This window comes from Vulpes vulpes, chromosome 16 (assembly GCF_048418805.1).
Source record: "Vulpes vulpes isolate BD-2025 chromosome 16, VulVul3, whole genome shotgun sequence".
NCBI lineage: Eukaryota > Metazoa > Chordata > Mammalia > Carnivora > Canidae > Vulpes > Vulpes vulpes.
In genome coordinates this window covers 44,036,302-44,062,228 of record NC_132795.1, presented here as the reverse complement: position 1 = coordinate 44,062,228, position 25,927 = coordinate 44,036,302, and the positions used below count along the sequence as shown (strand labels likewise).

Here is a 25,927-nt window from a genome sequence, read left to right as displayed (position 1 = left end):
AGTCCCCTCAGCTGAAAATTAACCAAATCAAGCATCAGAGCATAAAGGCACATATTAATACAAGCTTCAAATAGAAGTTTAATATAATAGGAGTCCAAGGGCATGTTCTTTTTCAAATAAAACTGACAGTGGGTCCGTAGCAAAGAACATATTAAAAGTGGATGCATTTTGCATACCATCAGAAAACAACAAGATAAAGAAAAACTTTGCAAAACAATAATCCTTTTCAAATAATATAACTAGAGTTATTCAATGTGCTGAGCAACTCTATATACAACAGATGAGGAAAAACAATAAAAATTTATACAGAAAATGATTTCACATCAACTTGCTACCAGGAAATCAAATTCAATTTGTGTTGCCCTCATGAAAGCTTAGCTAGTTTCTGGAACTGTCACGCTACAACTTCAATGGGGAAAAACAAAGGATTGGGGATAGGAAGGACATTCCTCGAGAGACAGTTGATATTCATGGAGGGCCCTCCTTGAGAAAAAAAGATCTCGACGATGTGATCAGAATAGAGACTTTAGCACCCGGCAAATAAGTTTCACTAGAATTCAGCTATTCTGAAGGTGTCCCGAATGGAAAAAGCTAATTTAAGTAAGTTTCAGCCCCTGCTGGAACCAATCGGTAAGAATATTTTCTAAGGGAAATTATTCTTCAACAAATGTATACATTTTTTCTCTGTTGTGTTAAGTACATGTAGCCCTGTCATAACCTATTTAACTCTTGCTTTGTATTTCATCTTTTAGTTTATTTTGGGTAAAGATAGAATTAAACTACTAAAATATGACCTCATCCCATATGTAGTTTATTTAAATTTCAAAATGAAAAGCTTACTAAGAACAGATAAGATTGATTGCTCTCTCTGTCTTAGCATAATTGTATTTCAGGTGAACATCAATTTACTTTAAAGGACACTTCTAAGTAGCAGAATGCATCATAAATAATTCATCAATCACAGCTGCTAGAAACATGATTTACTCCAACAGATTCAATGGAATAAAAGTTCTATTTTTCTATATTTGTGTTTGCTTTAAAAAGTTTAAGAATCCTCCTTTTTAAAGAATCACTCTTAGATTCCATACTCCATACTGTAAATGCAGTATGATAACACTGTTTCTTTTTTCTTTCATTTAAAACATTGTATTTCCAATGGTAAGAACATTTAAACATCTCTGGAAGAAATAATTTATGCATATCAATCATAAAACAACAACATAAAAGGCACATGTCTCAAAAATTTCATTAAGATTTTCTCAAATACATAATTTTAGTAAGGCTAACAGAATTTATTTTCACTTTGTATAAACTTTTATATCGTAGGAAAGAGAAGTAGGCTTTCAGGAAATCTTATGTCAATTATTGAGAATCTCGCATATTTGAAAAATATTTCAATTTAAAAATGCATGTTAAGCAGATCTAAATTGCATAACAGTTCAAGTTTCACCAGTTGATACAGTAAGAATCCTATCTACCACTTTCATTTGTCATATGGAAAGACACTGCTTACCTTATTCATCTTAAAGTTTCCCAACAAATTCAGCAATTTTGAATTGGCAATTTCTCAAGCTGTGAAATCACTTTAGAATAAATATATTGACAAGGAAAATGTGAGAAAGAATAGAAAGCATCTTACTCACCTGTAAACCCCTTTGAAATACTGAATGGCCCATAAAATTAGCCAGCATTCTAATTAGAGCAGCACCCTGTAGGAAACAGTATTAAAAAAAAAAAAAGAAGAAGAAGAAGAAGAAGAAGAAGAAAATTTCAATCAAGTAACACGGTTCTAAAATTATCCTGTATCAATTAAAAAGTCTGCTTCATTCATACTATTGTATTCTTGTAAATAGAAAAGAAACAAGAGAATCATGAATCTAATATCCCACCTCACAGATAGCAATTGAATTTTTTTATTTTGTGGATCTAAAAGTTCTGTGGATATAAAACCAGTGACTTCTCAGGACAGTCTCCTGGACAGAGTGAGTATCTCAAGGCAATAATAAGCTGTAATTCAAGAGTAATAAAATTTTTATTGAACGCTGTATATGACAAAGTTAATAAAACATGGTTCTTGTTCTTACAAGCTCATAATCTAGTAAGGGACGAATACCCATGTTAATAAATAATCATATTAAAATACAGCTTTGGAGTAACATAGCCATTTACTCTACCCCTGGCTCAACTAAAAGTTGAGCTATAAAAGTGGAGTAGGGAGTACCAAGTATTCACACTGCTTGGGCTCAAATCCTGGCTCTGACACTCATCTTGCCATGTTTAAGTCAGGAAAATTACTTAACCTCTCTGCTCCTCACTTTTCTCACCTTGTAAAGTGTAGGCAGTAATAGCCCTTACTTTTTTTTTTTTTTTTTTTAGCCCTTACTTTTTAAAAAGATATTTAAGATTTATTTATTCATGAGAGAGAGGCAGAGGGAGAAGCAGGCTCCCTGCGGGGAGCCCGATGCAGGACTCGATCCCAGGACCCCAGGGTCATGACCTGAGCCGAAGGCAGACGCTCAACTGCTGAGCCACTGGGGCGCCCCAACTAATAGGCCTTATTTACTGTAACTGCTCTGAAGTTCACATGAATTACTATATATAAGGCGAACTGGGTCTGAAAACCAGGAACTGTGAAATGAGTGTTAGTTATTAGTATTAAATCAGGCGAATTGTTTTTATTTCCTGTCTACTTTGTTTAGAGGCTGGACGTAACCAAACATCCAAGTAAAACATGTGATCGATATAAATATTTAGAATAATGGAAGAAAATGGTAGTTTCAGAGCTTACCTCACTGACAACAATGACTATAATACTATAGAACAGTATCAGTGTGAAAGGATAGACACGTAATCAATACAAAACAGTCCAAATGATGATTAAGCCTGGATAATCACAAATTCGTATGTGAAATATAAATGAGGCTTCAAGAAGATGTTTCAATCTGCACTAAGTTGTTTTAGCTACGAAGCAGTGGGTTATGAGCAACATAAGTATAAATATAAATGACAGCTTGGTTTTCGGGGGGAGAAAGCTCCTTGACAGCTACAATATCCGTACTCATTACAAATTCATACCCTCCAACAACTCATTTCTTACTAGTTGTCTCTTTTTCATAAGACAATCACACGGACCACACGTGGATTCATCTTGCCTGGAACTGAACTGTGGCAGCCACTCCAGGGATACAAAAATGAATTTTTATTATTTGTTAAAGATTACTTCCCATAACTGGAATTTAATGCAATCCAATAACTCAAGCTCCATGAATCACCATTAAAGAAATGTCTCAAAAAATTTCAATCACCACCAAAAATGCTCCCAGAATTGGTATTTTATTCACAACTCAACAAATGATAAGCTGGACAAGCCATAGAGCTTCATGCCTCTTCTGATATATTTTCCTCCCACACCTTCCACTCTTTGCTCTTTCTTTCGCTTCTTCCTCTTTATCTTCTGCACACTTGTGTAAGTCCATAAAATATAAGCGCTTATGATTCAATCACAGGACCGGGTTAGAATTCCCTCTAGAACTTATCAGCTCTGCTCCTTGAATTTCCTTGACAAGCTCTCCTCCTATACATTTCCCAGGCTAATCTACCCACCCAGAGGGTAGAAACTGTCAGTTCTGCAGCAAAAACTAACCCTTGCCACCTGGGAAGTGAGACTTAGAATCTCAAGCAGTCAACTCAAACTTTCCTTCAGAACAGAATAGCCATCTTCAGATGATTTAAGTGTTTCCCTCCAGGTAATGATGACTTGGTCTCTTGTCAGGCTATAAAAACTATCAATTTAGCATGGTCTAATGGCAAGAGTCCTTTCTAATCATAAAGAATGTACCCGTTTTCCTGTCTTGGTTGAGTGCTAACAGGAAATAAAACCTAGAAATATAATCGATATTTAAAAGTTATATAATACCACTGAATTTCTTTTATTATTATACTGTGTAATTTAGTTAACTTTTAGAAAATGTGTCTGTGTTGCCCACTTGAACATTTAAAATTCTCCAGAGTAGCATGCACTCTTCTATATTTAACTAGCCTTTTCTTTCCAAAGCTAAATTTTGAAAATCCCTATATCAAAGAACTGCACAGACAGATGGGCTCTCCAACTGTTATCATTCAGCCAATATATACTGAGCACCTACTAGGTATGGATCATAACAAAGATCACACCTCTTCATGCGAGCATAATTCACCATAAACCTTAAAAAAAAAATAAAGAAGAAAGAAAGAAAACACCAAATCCCCTTTCAGCATATCTTTGAAACATTGTTTTCACCAAGTAAATATCATTTAAAATATGGTAACTTATATTCACTTGTGATTCAAAATTCTAGGCCCAATCAAAGAAAATGGATGTTGGGCAGCCTAAAGTAGCTTTATGGGAAATAAATACACTGTTTCTACAAGATTTTTATAAAGACTTGCTCAAGAAAACCCATCACTAAAAAGGATAAAGAAAAGAAAAGAAAAGAAAAGAAAAGAAAAGAAAAGAAAAGAAAAGAAAAGAAAAGAAAAAGAAAAAGAAAAAGAAAGAAAAAGAAAAGGAAAAAGAAAAGGAAAAGGAAAAAAGAAAAAGACAAAGACAAAGAAAAAGAAAAAGAAAAAGAAAAAGAAAAAGAAAAAGAAAAAGAAAATGAAAAAGAAAACCCATCACTGTATCTGCTACACTAAGGTTCAGGGAGATACAAAGATGGAAGCGACCGATTTCTTTTAAAATCTCATAAAGAATATTCCAAAAAAGTATGCTTATAAACCCATTCCTTATGTAGTAATTCTTCTCTATGGACTACTTTTTTCATTGAAGTTCTGGGCTAAAATTTCTTTCCTTTTACATTTTAGGCCTCCATATGCGTGTCCATCTTAGAGACAGTAAAGGTCTCCAGAGAAAGGGCTGTGTCCTCATGACTTGGTACCCTGCTCCCTGTGCCTGGCTCAGAGAAGGTTTCCTCTCAACAGTATAACTGGGTGAGAGAGCAGGAGAAGTCAGTAAAAGCACAGCAATTACTTTGTATTCCTGAAGGCCACTCCGCCAGGATACACAGTTTATTACTAAAGTGTACATTAGTGATGAGCAATCACTTTGGAAGAGAGGGAGGTCTTCTCAACTAATTTATTCCTTTAACATATGCTTATTGAGTAAGGCAGGGAACTTAGTATCCTGTAGAATAAAAATAAGAAAGCTACAAGTTTCTGTCCTCAAGGACCTCAAAGCCTCCTAAGTGAAATGGGAAGATACAATATATTATATACAATGAATGGCAAAGAAATAAAATATTCTATTCTGTTTCCGAAGAGGGGAAAGTTCTTCTATCTGGAGGGATGCAGGATAAAGGGGGGTCTAAGAAAGTAAATGCTTGGGTTGGACTTTGAAAGACGGATGGGATTCCAGGAACAAAGTTAAACAGAGAGTAAAGAATGTCAACAATGGCCTTTGTATAGTCACGTGGGTGTGAAAGTGAGAAGCACAAGTAGGGAAGGTGACACTGAGGGACAAAGGGTATAAACCCAGGCAACAGAAGATCCGATGGGAAGTAAGGTGTAAGCCATCATTAGAAAAGAGTGAGTGCCAAGGCTAAGGAACTAGATCTTATTAGAAAGAGGAGGAAGGATTTTGGAAAGGTGGTTTTAAAAGTACAGTTTGCCCTCGAACGACAGGGATTTGAACTGCACTGGTCCACTTCCACACAGTTTTCTCAATAAGTACAGTACAGTATGTGTTTTCTCTCCCTTCTGATTTTAATAACGTAGCATCTATCTTATTTGACTGTAAGAATATAGAATATAATACACCTGGCACACAAAATAGGTGCTCATTGACTATGTGAGTTATGAGTAAGGCTTCCAGTCAACAGGAGGCTATTAGTAGTTAAGTTTTGGGGGAGTCAAAGTTATACACAGGTTTTTGCATTGGGTGGCAATGCCCCCATCCCTGCACTGTTCAACTGACTTATCTACGATACTCCAAGGAGGAAGTAAAAGCACTGGAAGCAGAAGCAAATAACGGTAACAATGAAGATAAAATCATAGACAGGTTTAAGGAATAGAACAAAGATTACTTTCAACCTTAAAGCCTCTGTGACTAGAAGATGATATTAGCAGATATGTAGAATTTAAAAGGAAGGGCTAAAAAAAAAAAAAAAAGGAAGGAAGGACTTGGTAAGTGAATACAGTAACAGCTGTTTAAAACTTGTGGAGTTTGAGGAACAGGTAGGGAACCAGAAGAAGAAAAGGCACATGCAACCACAGGAATGAAGTTCAGTGGCAGGTTATGATTGAAGACCTAAATTAGCATTTGTGGTGGGTGAGATCACTAAGAGAAAAGCACGAAGGTTTTAGTGAAGGAGAGAGAAAATAGAATCTTAGACTCTCTCTCTCCAGAGTCGGTATGATCTTCACTTGAGTGCCCGTAATAGGCACCCGATAAATAACCATTGCAAAAATCACTGAAGAAATGGAATTAAGAGCAAAAGATGACACATTGTGATAAAAAAAAAAAAAAAAAAAAAACAGAAGAAGTACCGGGTATAAGTAGTGTCATGTTTTAAGAATAAGTGCTTCAGATTTCAAGGGAAAAAATAGCTGAGAAGTCCAGAGTAGGTCACGTTTAAGCAAGAGCTATTTAAGTAGACTTGGTGTGAAAGCCAGATTGAAAAACAATGGAAACAGAAGGAAGAAAGAAAAAAGCAGTAAGCATGTTCACATGAGGTTTGTTTGCATTTTTCTTTTTGAGATTATGGGAGAAAATTTTATGCAAAGAAAAAGATGATCTAATGGAAACACAGTAGATCAAGAGAGAGCTTTTGGACCACGACTCTAGGATAGCAGGGTAAAGAAAGAATTATGGTTTGGAAAACAATAAGAACAATCTTCCCTTGAGGCAAGACAATGGCAGAAAGGGGAAGTAAAGATAAATAAGACATTCTGAAGTATATAACCCAGAAGTTGAGGGAATGGATTGTAAACTCTATCAAGTCGAACACTTGGTTTATCTGACTCACTGCTGTAGATTCATTGCAAAAAATAGTTCCTGGCCCATAGTAGGTTCTCAATAAATACTGAATAATTGATAGCCTGTCACTTCTCAGTAATACAGGGGATATAGTCCTGAGATTACGTGAATTGGAAAGTGGAACTAGGTTTGAAGTAACTCCAGTGTAAAGGTAATGAGGAAGCAAGAATGTGGAAATGAGCAGAAAATTCATAAGTCCAAGTTGAAATGATTAATAATGTACCTTTCATTCATTAAGCACCTCCTAGATGCCATATTCACAGCACCATGAGGAAAATATCACTATATTATTTGTCAGATCAGAAAATTGAGGCTGGAAAGGTGGTGTAACTTGCCCAAATGAACACAGGTAGTAAGTTATGGACACAGCATTAGAAATCCATTTATATCCAACTCCAATATCAGTGTCCTTAACCAACCTGGTTTACATTCTCTTGATCCTAAATCAAAATAGTTACATGATACTCCTCAGAAACACTGGAGACAGCAAGAACTTATAAAAAGAAAGGAAATTCTTAGAGTTACTCATTTCTTGGAATCAGGAGATGTTTCCCAAAAGAGGGGAATCTAATTCAATGAGACATAGTTGAAATAGTTGACCGATATACAAAGGATTGGGGATGAATTAGAAGATATAAATTGGTTGGCATAACAGAACATGTGGCTAGACTAGGAGTCACAAAGCTGGTTTAGGACAGGTTGAGCAAGAAAAAATAAAAAACACTAGCGAGGTTAAAAATAGTAAGATTTTTTGTCAGATGCTATATGTGGATATGGCAGCCATGAAAATGTACTACTTAACATTTCTACTGTTGGCCCTCTGCATCTGCCACCACAAAAGCAGGGCCTTCCTCAGTGCACACACACCCAATGACTAAGCACAGCAGTGCAATTAATCAAGGTGGGCCCACCCTGTTGAGATAGGGACTCCTATAACAGGAAATTCTGCTCTAAAGAGTCTCCAGTGGCCTGGATGAATGTTTCCTGCAAACAGGCTGCAATCCGAAACTCTTATCACCCACTCCTTCTTCCTTCCCTGGCTCCTTGCACAGGCTGTGAGCTGCAGGGTAGTCTTGAGGAGGCTCTCCCTACCTTCATGGGCTCCTCTCCCCAATAAATATCTCATGCACTACAGTGTCTTCTTCTTAGAAATCTGACCCAGTAGGACAACTTTAAATGCTGAGGTCCAAACTAATATAAATAGTTGGGGGGCAGATTACTGGAATAAGCTGGCCATTTGTATACCTTAATAATAACTAGCATGCACACCAAAACCAGATCTTCCCCTTCTTACTCTTCAAGAGGCCCTTTAGTGGGTATATTCTTACATTTCCCGTTATAGATGTGTTTGCCCTTCTTCAGGACAGAATCAGATAAGGAATAATGTATCATTATATTCAGTTTACCTATAGGGGAGACTGAGGCCAAAGGACAAAGTAATTTATCCGAAGTTGCACAGGGGTTTGTGGTTACTAGAACTTGCCTCCAGACTTGGTTTTGTCTATTCAAGTTGTTGAGTTCTTGGATTCGCACAGAAACCATGAGGTAGAACTTTCTTGTTATTATCTAAGTTACTGGAAGGATTAGCCCATTGATTCTAAATCAAAGTATTTTTAAGATGTAAATTTCTAAATGATGTCTGTGCATTAAAACTGGATATGTGTGCAGATAACATGGTGTTCTCACGGGACTTGGTCCTGAAGGATGGCTTTTGGTCTGGAGTAAAAGCATATCTTACATCCTCCAGGGTCTTTCAAAAATACGATTTTTTTCTTTTTTTCTTTTTTTTTTTTTTTACAATAGTATGATAGCTAAGTTTAGGTCTTGAGGAAGAAAAAGATAAATATCTAATCCTGTACATTGCTCACTCATAAACTGACGACCAGAAAGAAAGGCTGATGCGGCAAGAGAGCAGAAGAAGAGAAAAAAAGGGCAAAGGAAGGTAAGGAAAGTTGATTCAACATAAGAAAGGAGACTTAATGTCCCCTTGCTCCAGTCACCCGTGCTTGGAAGCGTGAAGTCCTCTTTGGCTTATTACTTCTGAGGCCAATCATTACACAGCAGAATTGTTCTACAGCCTTCCAGGAACAACCCCAGATGCATTTTCTTTCTCAAGTCCATCCTATGGACCACGCCAGACTAATTTTGATAATTACTTCTGAAGAAGCATGTTTGCTAAAAGTCCTAGCTCTGTCACCTACTAGATGAAGAGCTTAGGCACACTGGATGAGCTCCCTCAGTACCTACATTAAAATATAAGAACAATGACTACCACTACTGATGATGGTGATGCTGCTGCTGCTGATGATGATGAAGATTATAGTCACCGCAAGATTTTTCTAAGTATTTATTTAAATCATTCATAGGAAGCACTTGAAACAGTGTTTAGCATCTAATACACTTCGATAGGTATGTAATTGTTATGACTGGCTTCCTCATGACCATCATTTTTATATTAGCTCCCTACCCCTAAACTCTTTGCTTTTTAACAAATTTCTTAAAGTAGCCAATCAAGTCCATACACAATGAAACTCACCATCGCCTACCAACACATTTTCCCCATATGGCCAAATAATCAGTTTCTACTCTAATTAAGCTGATCTTTTCATTATCCCATGAGCATTCCTTATGCCATCATGCTTTAATCATACTATTTACTGCAATAGCAGTAATATTCCTTTTCAATCTTAAATTCTAAGTCCTATATGTTATTCAAAGGGACAGGGAAAGTCCATACTGTCATAGAATACTTTCCACAAATATTAGCTTTCAACGCTTTTCTCTCTGCTGCAGTCATAAATCCTTTAAGCCTGACTACACAATTTATCAAATTATTTTACATCCCTCACTAATCGCTTCATATGACTGCTCTTCTTTCCACAACTGGATGCAGCAGGTCATGTCATTTAGACTTATTGACACACCTATTAGCTGTCAATGCTATAACTTTTCCATTGCCAGTGAAAGATGTTCCCGGCTAAGAGAAGTATCCACCAACTCCTTGCTGTTTTTAAATCAGTAATCCAAGCCTGAGCCCGTAGCCAATACATAGGCCTCAATCTTCCCCATTATGAAATTCAGCATCTCCCCTGTACTGGAGACTTTTCATTTTTACTATTCCCAGGCAATGATATTCAAACAGTGCAATCTATATTTAAGTCAATAGGAAACCAAAAATGAGGACCACAGATCCAGAGACAAAGGAAATAGGGAGCTTTCAACAGTGTCCGAAATAGCAATTACATGAAAGCATTCAATTAAATAAATCTGAAACATAACAATACTGCAAATTCAAATGAATGTTCATGGAAGGACACAACATAAGAGCAGAAATAAATGGAACATAAAATAAAGAAATGGTTGAGAAGATGAAAAAATATATCAGATGTATCCAGACTAATAGAAAAGTTCTGGAAAAAATTGCTCAAGGGGAAAAAAGAAGGAATAAATATATCAAATGAACAATATTAGGAATAAAGATGGGCATATAACCACTGGAAAAATTAAAAATAGTAAGGCAATACTATAACAACTCATGCTAATAAATATGAAAACTTAGATAAAAAGAATTTTCTATAAAACTAGAGCCAAGAAGTAAAAATGCTAATCATTGGTAAAAAATAAAAATTAAAAAAACCACACACACACACACACACACACACACACACCCATGCCAAACAGTTTTGCAGCAACTCAACTTTAAAGGAAATTCTGTAACATGTTACCCTTGCCTTATACAAATTACTATAAGGAAGAAAAAAAAAGAGCAAAATCTTAGCACTTTTTTGATTCCTATGTAACTGATCGGCAAACTGGATAAACCTTTTTTTTTTTTTTTTTTTAATTTTTATTTATTTATGATAGTCACAGAGAGAGAGAGAGAGAGACACAGGTAGAGGGAAAAGCAGGCTCCATGCACCGGGAGCCTGACGTGGGATTCGATCCCGGGTCTCCAGGATCGCGCCCTGGGCCAAAGGCAGGCGCCAAACCACTGCGCCACCCAGGGATCCCGGCAAACTGGATAAAGTAAATGATAGTCTAATCTCATTTTGATCATGTATGGAAATTATATATATATGTATATATTATGTATAATTCATCACATCAAGGACTAAAAGAGATAAAGTATATAATGATCTCAATATATGTGGGAAAAACATTTGCTATGACTTAGCATTCATTCAAAATAATATATCTTAGTAAAGTGAGAAAAGAAGGGAATTCATTAACATGTTAAAGGGCATCTTCAAAAAATACACTGAATAGTGAAACATTATATGCATTCTCCTTAAAATGGGAGACAAAAATGACCTCTGTTAATACTTACATTAACAGTACAATAGAACAAGTAAACAACAGAAATATGAAGCAAAAGATAGCAATAAAGCAACAAATTAACAGAAATCCAGACACATGTATAGAATTACTCTATAAAATCAATAAAAGAGTGCAGGAGGGTTGCCTGACACAGACTGGTATATAAAAATCAAGAGAGTTGATATGAATTAGTAAAAACTAATTTAAATAATTAATGTACAGTGTCGTATTCTCAAAAACAAAATGTACAAATATAAGAAAACCAAGTATCATATGGAGAAATTTAAAATTATTCAGCACTTTCATGGAAAAAAAATCATATAGCTGACACAAGGACCTAACAGAGAAGAACTATATTTCTTATTAAGCTAGAAAGAGCTGTTATTATAAAAATGTCAAAATTAATCTATAAAAACTTCAAAAGACTTTTCCTAGAAACCGTCTTCATCTGAAAATTCATATAGATTGGCACAGTTAACAGTAGCAATTTTAAAAGAGAACAAGACAGGGAGAATTATCATACCCGAAATCACACCTAAAAAGCTATAATAGTTAGAAGTAAGGCAGAAAGGGTGAAGCAGGGATACAGATATAGATCAGGGACCAGAACAAAGGACTGCAGAGGCACCGGGGCTGATCCCGGTGATAGCTGACAGAGCTGGTATTACAGAAGAGGGCGACGAGCACAGGGAATTCATAAATAGCACCGAGAAGGTTGAGTCTCTAAACAAAAATGAAATTGCATTTACATCATGACACACGAAAGGAAACAACTGAAAAAATACTCATGTCAGTTAAAGAACTTAACATAAAATGCAAAACTTTTAAAATGTTAGGGAAAATAGGAAAGCATGTGTTTAAGAATTTGCATTAAAGAAGGATACTTAATAAAATTATCAAAAGCATGAAGCATAAAAGAGAAAATGGACAGACTACAACAGAGCTAAAAACATCTGTATGATAAAAGACATCATACATTAAAAGATAAATTACAGTCTGACTAGCAACAAAAAACTAGTATCCAGAATATTAAAAAAGACTCTCATTAATCAGTGATTAAATAAATAAAGCACACGAACTTAAAAACAACGACCCCTTTGGGAAATGGACAAAGGATGAAGTCCCATAAAGAAATGGTTTATTTTTCCTTTTGTTTTCCTTGCCTCAGGAGACATATCTACAAGAAATCTGCTAAGGTCCAGGATTTATACGATTTCAGGTTTCACGTTTAGGTTTTTCATGTATTTTGAATGTATTTTTGTGCATGCTGTAAGAAAGTGGTCCAGTTTCATGCTTTTGTACGTGGCTGTCCAGTTATCCCGACATCATTTGCTATGATCCAGCGATTGCACTACTAGGTATTTACCCAAAAGGGAACAAAAACACTAATTCATCAAAAGGATACATGCAACCTGATGCTTATAGCATTATCTACAATAGCCAAATTATGGAAATAGTCCAAGTGTCCATCAACTGATGAATAGATAAGGAATATGTGAGATATAAACACATATAGATAGATATCTAATACACTACAGAATATTACCCAGCCACAGAAAAGAAAGAAATTTTGCCATTTGCCATGACATGGATGGAGCTAGAGAGTATTATGCTAAGCGAAGTAAGTCAGTCGGAGGAAGACAAATACTATTCGGTTTCACCCACATGTGGATTTAAGAAATAAAACAAATGAGCAAAGGAAAGAAAAATAGAGAGAGGCAAACCAAGATATAAACTCTTAACTACAGAGAACAGCTAAGGTTACCAGATTGGGGGGGTGGGAACAGGTGATGGGAATTGAGTAGCACACTTGTGATGACCACTGGGTGACGTATGGAGGTGCTGAATGACTCTATTGTACACCTGAGACCAATATTACACTATATGTTAACTAACTGGAATTTAAATGAAAACAGGAAGGAAGGAAGGAAGGAAGGAAGGAAGGAAGGAAGGAAGGTAGGAAGGAAGGTAGGAAGGAAGAGAGGGAGGGAGGAAGGGAGGGAGGGAGGGAGGGAGGGAATGGGCAAAGGATATACACAGAAAATTCAAAATATAAGAAATCCAAAGGGTGGTAAATACACAAAAGAAACTTAATTTTGCTAATAAAGAAATGCAAATTAAAACAGAAAGATAGCATTTCATAGCCTTAACAAACCAGGTAAAAAATTGGGGAGTTCAATAATATTAAGTACAGATAAGGACCTGAGGAAACATTCTAGCCTGGGTATTTACACAATCACATAGGGGGAGAAAAGGGCACGCTGCGGTAAACTTAAAGATTCATTTACTTGGAAACCAACACACAATTATCGAGTGCTTACTGTGCCAGGCACTTCTCTAAGGATGCAGATAATGCAGAGAACAAACCAAATAGAACTTTCACGGAGTTTACGTTCTAGGGGAAGAGACAGTTAATAAACAGCTTAATGTAACTGCGCCAAGTACCAATTATTGCCATGAAGAAAAATAAAGCAGGGTAAGGGTGCTGGAGAGTGCTGGAGGAGATGGGCTCTCAAATTTTATGTAAGATAATTAGGGAAGATTCCTGCAATAAATTGATATTGAGCAGAGACATGAAATCAAAAGAAGTAAGCCTTGTTGATAGTTGGGGAAGAGCATCCCAAGCAGAGAAATCAGAGTTGCCTTCTGAAATCTAAAATTCAGAAGAGAAATTGGAGCTAGAGACCTAGGAACCCCAAGAAGCAAGTATAGATTAAAAATATATATTTTATATTATATTAAACATGTTTTATATATTTTATAATATACACTTATGTTATTTATATATTTATTATCCATCATATTTATAATTATTTTATACTTTCTATTATAAAGTATAAAAATCAAATTACTTTAATGTATATTATAAATATATATAACTATGTAATTACATATATTACATAAACCATGAATATATATTCATATATAGATTCTGAAGAATGGGTCCTGAGGTATTTCCACACTTAGAGTCTGAGAAAAGTAATTGAACTCATCAAAAAGATGAGGGAGGAATGGCCAGTGAGCTGGTAATGAACCAAAAAAAAAGGAGGGAAAAAAGATTATGGCATCTAGGAAACAAAATGAAGAGGTGTTTCAAGGGGAGAATGATAATCACGATGAAATATGCTGGAGAAAGCAAGTCAACTAAGTTGAAGACTAATTGGGTTTTTCAATGTGGAGTTAATTTTTGACCTGATGAGAAAAATTTGGTCCAGGAGTAAAAGTGAAAGTATAATTATTTTCAAAAGAGAAGGGAGCAAAGGAAATGAGATTTTACAATAAGAGGCTGCAAAGACTGAAAGAAGACGCCTGGCAAAGAAAACGTAAGGCAAAGGATTTTTATTGAGAACAAAATATGACATTTAATGCAGAGAAGAGTAATGAGGTAGAGAAGGAATGTGAATGCGTGTGGAGAGGGGGTGTGTGGAGCGGGGAGCAGGCTCCTCGGGGATGTGGGGAGGAGCCACCAGCCCTGGGCCATCCACTGCAGCAAGGCCCCAGAGCATCTGGGATCCACAGGAGAGGGTCCTATTTTGCAGGAGGGACAGCATCGATTTTTTTTTTCTAGTATCTCAGGGAAATAAATGCAGAGAGTGAGGAGGGTCGATAGAACGTGAGTACTAGCTGTCTGGAAGAAGGTAGACCGACGGGAGAAACACAGATGCACACACCCAGCCATCACTCAGGAATTTCTCTAGCAGGTATACACACGGTGCAAAGCACTTGCACCGGATGCACCCAGACATATGGGGAGAGACATCATCTGCAACAGCGTTTCTCATTCCTAATTCAAATTTCAATACCTTCAAATAAACAAAAACTGCAAACAAACTTGAGTCTAAGAATGGGGGGGCCAAAATTGATTGATTTTGTTTCAAGTTTTTATTTAAATTCCACTTAATTAACTGATAGTGTAATAATACTAGTTTCAGGAGTAGAATTTGGTGATTCATCACTTCCATATAATACCCAGTGCTCATCACAAGTGCCCTCCCTAAGCCTTTCACCCATGTAACCCATCCTCCCACCTTCCTCTCCTCCAGCAAACATCAATTTGTTCTCTATAGTTAGAAGTCGGCTATATGATTTGCCTCTTTTTTCCCCCTAAGTTCATCTGTGTCATTTTTAAAATTCCATATATGAGGGACTCCTGGGCGGCTCAGTTATTGGGTATCTACCTTTGGCCCAGGGCGTGATCCTAGAGTCCCAGGATCGAGTCCCACATTAGGCTCCCCACAGGGAGCATACTTCTCCCTCTGCCTGTGTCTCTGTTTCTCTCTCTATGTGTGTCTCTCTTAAATAAATAAGTAAAATCTTAAAAAAAATTAAATTCCATATATGAGTGAAATCATATGGTCATTGTCTTTCTCTGACTTGTTTCACTTAGCGTAATGTACTCTAGCTCCATCCATGTCATTGTAAATGGCAAGATTTCATTCTTTTTTTTTACAGCTGAGTAATATTCCACTGTGTGTATATGTGTTTGTATTGCATCTTCTTTATCGATTCATCAGTCAAAAAGTTAAAACTAGGGGTTGCCTGGGTGGCACAGTGGTTAAGTGGCTGACTCTTGGTTTTGGCTAAGGTCATGACCTCAGGGTCCTGAGATCAAGCTCCACGTGGGGCTCCAGGCTCAGCGCAGAGTCTGGTTGAGACTCTCCCTCTTCTTCTGCCTCTTCCCACCGCTTTCTCTCTCTCTCTCTCTCTCTCTCTCTCAAATAAATAAATCTTTAAAAATATATAGAACTACCCTATGATGCAGCAATTGCACTAGTAGGTATTTCCCCAAAGGATAAAAAAAATACAAATTCCAAGGGACACATGGCCACCGATGTATAAACATAGCAGCCTTATCAGCAATCACTAAATTATGGGAAGAGCCCAAGTGTCCATCAACAGATGGGGGACAGATTTACAAACTGTGCTTTACTCATATCGTATAGCACTGAAGATAAAGGGTATAGATATCCAAGCATAAAAATATGGATGAGATAGAGTTATATATGTTTACTGAGATCCTGGGGAAGAGAGGAAGTGACATGTAAAGATAATAATGAAATGATGATATTTGGTAAATTTGGGTCTTGGGTACATGCACATCTTATTCTCTGTTTGAAAAATTTCTTGAGATTTTGATTAAATATAGAGGTCTCTGGGAAAATTGCTAACATGAAACACCTTATAATTAATCTCCATTTAGTTCAATCTTTTCTGTTTTATATAAATCTTGAATTCCTCTTAGCTTGATCTTAATGGTGAAAACCCCTTATTCCATGATTTATCTGTGGATCATTCTTGGAGTATTTTTGTGTTACCATTTTATTTATATAAAATTAATTTATCTGACAGAGGAAAAATGAAACAAATTGAATTGAATTAGCCAAGCGTTTAGAGTAACTCTTTAAATAATTCAGATCTTAGGAGTAGTAATTTTCTTTTAAAAATAAGATTATTAATGAACATATTGTAATTCTCATTACAGTGCAAAGGTATTAGCAAAGCAAAGGTAACAATACATGGTAAAAATATTACTATTTTCTATTTCTGAATCAAATAAGAGCTGAAATGTCCCAAACCATTAATAGTGTTCAATGAGTAAAATTAATTAAAAGAATTATAAGAAACACCATTTGTTTGTAAAACTCTAAATATTCTTTAATCTCAAAATCATTTGAGAACTTGAAAACAACAGGCTGTAAAGTAATTGCACAAAGATGTCAATATCATTTGTGGTTTTTGAATATCAGCCAACAAATGGTATCGTTGTCACTTATTGTAGAACAATTGTTCCTTGCTGGAGTTAAACTATCACAGCTGGAAACCCATACGAAATTTAGCTTATTAAGAAAAATACAACATGAATTAATATTAGTGAACAAGGCATATCCAACATGCTACATAAATAAGACTTTTAAAGACACTTGCATAATATTGTGCTGGCAAATGTCACAAATTAAATACTCAACAGAATCATTATGAATTAGGTTTTAGATATGCTCTGAATACAAAATGCTTCCCCAATTTCTGCCTAATATTTTAAAAGGACATGGTACTTCTTAAAGAGGCATTGCTGGATTAAACCGAATGCTGATAACTTAAGTAAATATGGTTTATTATGCAAACAACAACATACTGTGGTGTAATGATATTTTAGTGTCAGTAGGATATTTTGTCTGGAAATCAGAGTGCAATGTTAACCTCTGATACATTAAGTTGAATATGTTCTGAATAATCTAAATATTCACTTGTTCATCTAATAATCAAAAAGCCAAATATTCAAACACTTGAGAGTTACCTATAAACTAATTTATAAGCACAACATTTAGTTACACGGTTAAAATCATTCTTTCAACCTTTCTAAGTTTTACTTTTATTATGTATATCGATATATATAATATTGAAGTGTATAAAGTATATACAGTACACATAAGTTCTATTTTTTATTTGACTTATTGAAAGATAAAAGAAAATGAACAGGCAAATGACTCTTAAGGGAATACTATTTTTTCAAATATGTCTTTCCTTTATAATCCCTCTCTCAGATTCTGGCCTGTATTGTCTTTGAGAAATAAGTAAAGAGCTGTCTATCTGGTCTCCCTGAAATTTCCATTATCCTGGACTCTGAATAACTTCTTCATGCTGAAATGCCCCAGTTGCCCCAAATCAGGTATTAACTCTAACATAAGTCTTTAATATCACCTTTCTTTCTAAGAAATCCTTCCTAATTCAAACTGGAATTTAAAATGTTCTTACAATTTTCCTACAACCATTGTTTTTAATATCCATTTTTGTATTTATTTTGACATAGAGCATAGTCTGTCTTATTTTGAGAATGCAAATATAACAAATGTTTATGATACCACCAGTAGTCAGGAGGGGAAACCCAGCACTTCGCTACATGACTCGACATTCATATATGTCTATTAAATTAGAGAACTAAGTAAATGTACTAACTGTATAATGTTAATAGGAAACAATAGGAAAAAAAAAGAAAGCAGTAAATAAGTATGGTTGCAACATTATTTGAAACAAAGAACAACTCTTGGTAAATATTTTTCCTGTTTTCTAGAAACCAATCCAGGTGGAGATGTCAGGAAGAAAATGGTTGTGTAAAGCTACATGCAGATTTTTATTATTTTTATTATCCATCTACAGTGACCCTTTTCTTTAGGGATTCCCAAATTCAAGATTCTCTTTTATAGATTTGCTCTAATATTCTCAAAATTTCTTAGTATCTTTTCATAAATAATTTCATCCATTCAGCCATTAAATTATAACCTTTAGTTACAAAAGGTGCTTTTGGTATTTATATTAAAGTCATAAAACTATAAGTCTAGCTATCCATGTGCAGACACCTCACTGACTCTATGTCAGGTGCAGCCCTATTGTAAGTGATACTTGGAGAAGTGTGAACTTCAGGAGAGTCCAGGCACTTGTGTATAGTTCTCATGTCACCAGCAAAAACGTGTTTGAAGGTTATAAAGAACTGATTTTAATAGTAATGGGAAAATCTCTCCACATACTTACTTTTAAAGAATAATTTTGGGGGGGGCACCTGGGTGGCTCAGTTGTTTAAAGCGTACAACTCTCGGTTTTGGCTCAGGTTATGAGCTCAGGGTTGGGAGATCAAGCCCCGTGTTGGGCTTCACACTCAGCACACAGTCTGCTTAGGATTCTCTCTCTGCCTTTGTCCCTCTCTCCCCCATCTCTCTCTCTCTAAATAAAAAAGAATAATTTGGAACTATTACACATCATCACTAGAACATTTGTAAAGTAGACATTCTAGCAACATAAAATATCAATTATGAGCTTGGTAAGTCAAAAAAAGCTGGAATCTTCAGGTACTACTTCTAAACTGTCTACCAGTAGCTGATAAAAAGTAAGTAATTGCTGTTGTCTACAGTTGCTATAAAAAAAAGAGGATTTTTAGCAATAAGTTATCTGAAAAAAGTATAAAGAAATCAATTCAGTGAAAGCACAACAATAGAATGCATGACCATTTGCTCATGAGTATACTAAGTATCTGGAAGTACTTTTCAGAATGGGATGTAAAATATAATGCAGGAAAGAAACATGATATTGAACACGATTTGAAATAACAATGGGCTATAAAAAAATTATAGGTAAAAATGTCAGAGGGATATCAGAGAAAAACGGGAGATTGGATAAAAAGTTTTAAAACTAGATATACAGATTTTTTTTCACTAAAAAGAGGCATCTAAACATGTAATGATAATTTTCAAATGTAGGAAAGCTTCTATAAACCAAATATCCAGGACACCCGGGTGGCTCAGCGATTGAGCATCTGCCTTCCACTCAGGCTGTGACCCTAGGGTCCAGGATCAAGTCCCACGTCAGGCTCCCCTCATGGAGCCTGCTTCTCCCTCTGACTGTGTCTCTGCCTCTCTCTCTCTCAGTGTCTTTAATGAATAAATAAATAAAATCTTTAAAAAATTAACTAGATATGCTCAGTTGATTTTCAACTCCACTGGGAATTAAAGAACAACCATATTTAAAAAAAAAGACTACAAAAGATATTCAAAGGAAGGAAAGTATTTCTTATCCATGAAAAACTTAATATTGGGCATTAATCACCAATGGAACATGTAGATTGTAGTTTAAAATGCAGTTTAAATAAACTATATATTTTTTGTGTTAAGAGTTTAAGTATTAAGCTGCCAGAAACTAGAAAAATACTCTCCAGTCAGACCTGCCACAATCAAACAGTTGTGTATGGACTCCTGTTTAGCCCATTTCCAAACTGGCACATTCTTTGATCTATTCATTTATTCATCCATCTAACCCAGCTATCTACAAAAATTGCTGCTCCCAAATCCTTCTCTACCATAGCTCACTGGTATCACTTTTAGAAAAAAGGCAATGACCTAAAAATTGCCAGATACTTACACACACACAAACACCACACACACACAGACACACACACACACACCACACACACACACACACACACACAGTACCAGAAAACCCTAGTATAGTATCTCATAGTCCTATGAGGTTATATATAGTAAAGACAAAGAAATGTAAGTCTAAATTTCAATAATATAGTCCCAAAATAATACTAGACAGAAACTTTTTATTTTGTAACTCCTTGGGCTAGTTAATTTCTAAATATTTCATTAGACTATATTATTATTTAGATTTAAAAGAGTTGATACTTTTAGAAATGACTGACCTTAGGAAACATAGAAGACCTAAGGATAGACTACTTTTCAATTAAAAATAATACACACATCTATTGAAATGATCATATGGTTCTCATAATTCCTTTTATTAGTGTGGTGTATAACATGGGTTGAATTCAGATTATCAAAGCACTCTTGCGACCCAAGAATAAATCCTACTTGAACCATATGATCATTTCAATAAATGCTGAAAAAGCATTAGACAAAATGAAACATCCATTCATGATAAAAACCCTCAACAAAATAGGTTTAGAGGGAACACATCTCATCATAATAAAGGCCATACATGAAAAAGCCACAGTTAAGATCATCTTCAATGGGGAAAATCCGAGAGCTTTTCCTCTACAGTGAAGAGCAAGACAGGAATGTCCACCCTCACCACTTATATTCAATGTAATACTGGAAGTTCCAGCCACAGCAATCAGACAACAAAAAGAAATAACAGGCCTCCAAATTAGTAAGGAAGAAGAAAAATTTTTACCCTTTGCAGATGACATGATACTCTATAGAAAACTCAAAAAGCTACGGCAAAAAAAAACTGCCAGAGGCATTTTACACAAATGCAGTAAAGTTGCAGTATACAAAATCAGCACACGAGTATCTGTTGCGTTTCTCTATACCAATAATGAAGCCACATTATGAAAAACTGAGGAATCAGTACCATTTACAACTGCATCCAAAACAATAAGATACCTAGGAATAAACCTAACCAAAGAGGTGAAAGACTTGTACTCTGAAAGCTATGTAACACTGATGGAAGAAATTGAAGATGACATAAAGAAATGGAAAAACATTCCATACTCAGGGATGGGAGGAATAAATACTGTTAAAATGTCTATCCTGCCCAAAGCAATCCACACATTTAAGGCAATCTCTATCAAAAAACCAACAGTATTTTCCACAGAGCTAGAACAAAGAAACCTAAAATTTGTAGAGAAGCACAAAAGACCCCAAACAGCCAAAGCAAACTTGAAAAACAAAAGCAAAGCTGAAAGCATCAGGCTATATAATAATATAAGTCCGGACTTCAGGCTATATTACAAAGCTGTAGTGATCAAAACAGTATGGTGCTGACACAAAAATAGACACAGAGATCACTAGAACAGAATAGAAAATCCAGAAATGAACCCACAACTATATGCTCAATTAATTTTCAAGTAAATAGGAAAGAATATTAAATGGGAAAAAAAGACAGTCTCCTCAATAAGTGGTGTTGGGAAAACTGGCAGGCACATGCAGAAGAATGAAACTGGACCACTTCCTTACACCACACACAAAAATACATTCAAAATAGACTAAAGGTCTATCTGTGAGACCTGAAACCATAAAAATCCTGGAGGAGAACAGAGGCAGTAACTTCTTTGACACTGGCAACTTCTTCAAAAGCAAAAACAGACTGCTGGGACTTCATTAAAATATAAAGTTTCTACACAGTGAAGGAAACAATAAAAAAAATAATAATAAAGGGCAATCCATGGAATGGGAGAAAATACTTAGAAATGACATATCTGATAAAGGGTTAGTATCCAAAATATATACAGAATTCATAAAACTCCACACCCCAAAAAATGAATAATCCAATTAAAAAATGAGCAGAAGACACATAGGCATTTTTGCAAAGAAGTCATACAGATGGCTGGCTAACAGACACATGAAGAGTTACACATTACACTGTTAGTGATGCGTCAGGCATCACTGATCCTCAGGGAAATACAAATCAAAACTGCAATGAGATATCACCTCGCCCCTGTCAGAATGGCTAAAATCAACAACACAAAAAACAAACATTGGTGAGGATGTGGAGAAAGGGGATCCCTCTTACGCTGTTGATGGGAAGCAAGCTGGTGCAGCCACTCTGGAGAACAGTGTGGAGGTTCCTCAAAGAGTTAAAATAAAACTACCTTGCAATCCAGCAATCACACTACTAGGTATTTATCCAAAGAATACAAAACTAGTAATTAAAAAAAAAAAACGTATCCCAATGATTATAACAGCATTAAATACTAATAGCCAAATTATAGGACTAGCCCAAATGCCCACTGACGGGTGAGCAGATAAAGAAGACGTAGTGTATGTCTACAACGGAATGTATTCAGTCATTAAAAAAAGAATAAAATCTTGCCATTTGCAACAACATGGAGCTAGAGAGATTATGCTAAGCAAAATAAGTCAGTCGGAGAAAGACAAACACCATATGACTTCACTCATATGTAGAACTTAAGAAACAAAACAAATGAGCAAAGGGAGATAAAAGAGAGAAGGAAGCAAACCAAGAAACAGACTAAACTACAGAGAACAAAGGGGTGGTTACCAGAGGGTGAGGGAGATGAAGGAGGGCACTGGCTGTGATGAGCACTGGGTGATGTATGTAAGTCTTGAATCACTGCTTCGTACACCCAAAACTAATATTATACTGTAGGTTAGGTAAATGGAATTTAAACAAAAACTTAAAAAAAATAAATTCCACAGCTTATAAACAAAAATAAATAAAGATAGATCAAAATAAATTAATAAGTAAATATCTAAAGGGTAAAGTTATTTTATTCTTATTTTGAAAGGAGATTCCAGATTTTCAAACCTTCTTTCTAAAATAAGTATACTGTCAAGTGACCCTTTTCTAAATGAAGTTTTAAAATGAAGTTAGGTGGGGTGCAACTATATCCACAGGGTATTTCCTGTAAACTGTATTCACAGGGTATTTTATGTAAACGTCCATAGTTTGTTGGTCTAATTCAGAAACTCTAGATTCAAACACTTGTTGGTATAAATGTTGTTTTGGGTGGTATAAACGCATCTCTGAAGACGGGTATTAAAAGAAGCCTCCATGGAAAATTATGGAAATTCAAGGCAAGAGGACTTGAGAGTTGGAGGTCAGTTCTCTGGACTTTGAGGCATACTTTCCACATGAACAAAATTCACTAGACATGACCATAAATAACTATGTCCTTCATGTTGGCTCAGGATTGTCTTTTTCTCTGTGAAACCTGGGATGCACTAGCTGCTTACCCATCCAGATAAAATGTTACTGGGCCTCCTCTTACGGCAGAAGCTTTATTTAGCAGTTGTGCCGAACATCTCATATGTTCTGACACCACTGACAAGGACAAAAGCATAGTATATTTTTTCATTAAGCGTCCATATGAAGAACTCTTCAAGGATGGGCTCACATAAGAGGTTGATGAGATTATTTACAGAGATGGGCCATTGCAGAGTTCAAGAACAATATTGAATAAAGCCACACTTCTCAAACTCCACTGGGCTATAAAACTGAATTTACCATCCTACTAGATCCATAATAAATAAAATGCATATTATCAGTGAATACAAGCATAACTAATGTTTTGATCGTTGCAATTAATCCACAGTGGAAATGGATCGATTGAAACCTGCACGTCATTTTATCACTCAGATATACATAGAAAAGGAAAAAAAAGAAAAACTTCTTGTTGAGGGTATGGGGTTGATAACTGACTGACATTTTTTAATCTTCATTGTTGGATTCATTCCTATATATGACCGATCTACTAGAAGCAAAGGAAATTATTTTCCTGTACTGATATTTGCAGGATAAGGAAAATAATTGCTAGAGTAAGGTTTTCTCTCTCTCTTTCCACTATCCTGACTTCAGGGTGAGTTTACACGGAGAATGAAATGCCCGGATTAAAGTTTCATCAAACCACCTTCAGCTGTTCTCAAGAAAATAGCCTCTTCGCGTATTTCATGGAGAAATGGATCATTTCCCTCCTTGCTTCTCCTCCAGGAAGGCAGAAGGCACAACTTCAGTTTCGATGCTTGTGGGTAGCAGAGTATAATGGGGAGCAGGTGAGTACAAGGACTTGATAACGTCTAGGAGCCAGTCTACAACATCCAGAATCAGAGGTGTGCTCATCACCTGCCCCTCTGGTAAAACATAAGGACGGCTCTTGCCTCCAGCTTTTGATTTTTGCTTTCAGCGTGTGGCAAGGCGCAGGTGTATCCTGTCCCTAGAGAGTTTCAAAACTCAGAGACATGTCATCCAGGGAACCGAAGTAGCAAGCCATTTATCACGGAACAAACCCTTCTGACAGTGGTGGATCACAGGCGTAAAGAATCAGCCCGTTTCGACACACAGACCAGCAAATGCAATCTTGCCAGCATTCATTCAGCAAGCCCACGTTGGAAATTCATTGCTTAGAGTTTTCACTTAAGATACAGTTTTGTACCTTAAGCCAAATTAATAAAATACAGAGTTTTAATACAGAGTAAAGGGGGAAAATAGCTATAAGGGAATATGTTGTGGTGTTCCACAGATCACACTTTGGGAAACGCTACCTTTGCAAGATAAAACTTCCCAAGAGAGATGTGTAAAAATACACAATGCCCTTTTGCCTGGGAATCTTTTTTGTGTGTGTTTTTTTGTTTGTCTGTTTTTGTTTTTGTGGGGTTTTTTTTTTGTTTTGTTTTGTTTTGGTGGTTTTTTTTTTTTTGTTTTTTGTTTGTTTGTTTGTTTTTGTTTTTGTTTTTGTTTTTTGCCTGGGAATCTATGAGGAAGCATCTAACACTCTCTAAGCAAACATCTACGTTACAAGTTCTGTTGTTACATTCCCAAACTTTAGCTTTTTTGCACGTGGCAGAAAGTTTCTACCTGTGGCTTTCTTTCACTCTTTTTATCACCAACCAGAACAAGAAACATTGACTACTGTCCTGGCCAGAAGTCTAGAAGAAGCAAACCACCCTAATACCTGGTGATGTAACACTACCCAACCCTACCCCTTCCCTTTAGGAGCAATTAAAGGCCCAGCTGACTTTCTTGTAATTTAACACAGAGTAAATATAGAAGGGGAAAAAAAGCTAAGTGACTCTTACTTCCTTATTTCTAGGAGAAAATAAGTGGTGTTCTCTGGCAGCAGATTTCTCCCATACTCCAACCAGCACCATTGGGGCTTCAGTTGGCAACAAGGTCATTGAAAAGAGACATTAAAATGAGCTGATGAAAAACATTTGGTCCCAAAGCTATAAAAATGTTTTCTCAAGCAGAAGTGGAAAATAGTGAAGGATTTGGCTTTTAAAGTAAACAAGAGTGGAATTAGGAACAAAAATGCCATAAAGGAGCCGATCAATGGCCGGTCAGGTTGTGGGCTGTCTCTGACAGAGGCATCAAGGGATGCTGAGAGGCGGGTATGCTCATTGTTTTCCATGACCTGCATCTCAGAGGTAAGGGCTATGCTCCGAGCACTCCTAACTTCTCCATCAGGTTTGTCTAAGGAATCACAGGATCTCAGAACAAGGAGCATCACTTCATGTTCGAGGCAGGTAATTCATAACAAACAAAAGGAGTTTTACTCTGCATTATTTTTCAGGAAAAGTGTGAATAATTCAAACTAAAGAACTCTTAAAAAGGTAATGCGAGCCTTTA

The 25,927-nt window shown here is 36.0% G+C and overlaps 1 protein-coding gene across 2 annotated transcripts in view; it reads right to left on the bottom strand.

The window, feature by feature from the left end:
* Positions 1-25,927, bottom strand: part of TRHDE (thyrotropin releasing hormone degrading enzyme) — a 372,106-nt gene that overhangs the window by 107,644 nt on the left and 238,535 nt on the right. For both annotated transcript variants that reach the window (XM_026001636.2, XM_072742405.1), the window contains one exon: positions 1,644-1,709. In XM_026001636.2, the coding sequence (XP_025857421.2) occupies positions 1,644-1,709 (66 nt within the window). The remainder of the gene's footprint in view (positions 1-1,643; positions 1,710-25,927) is intronic.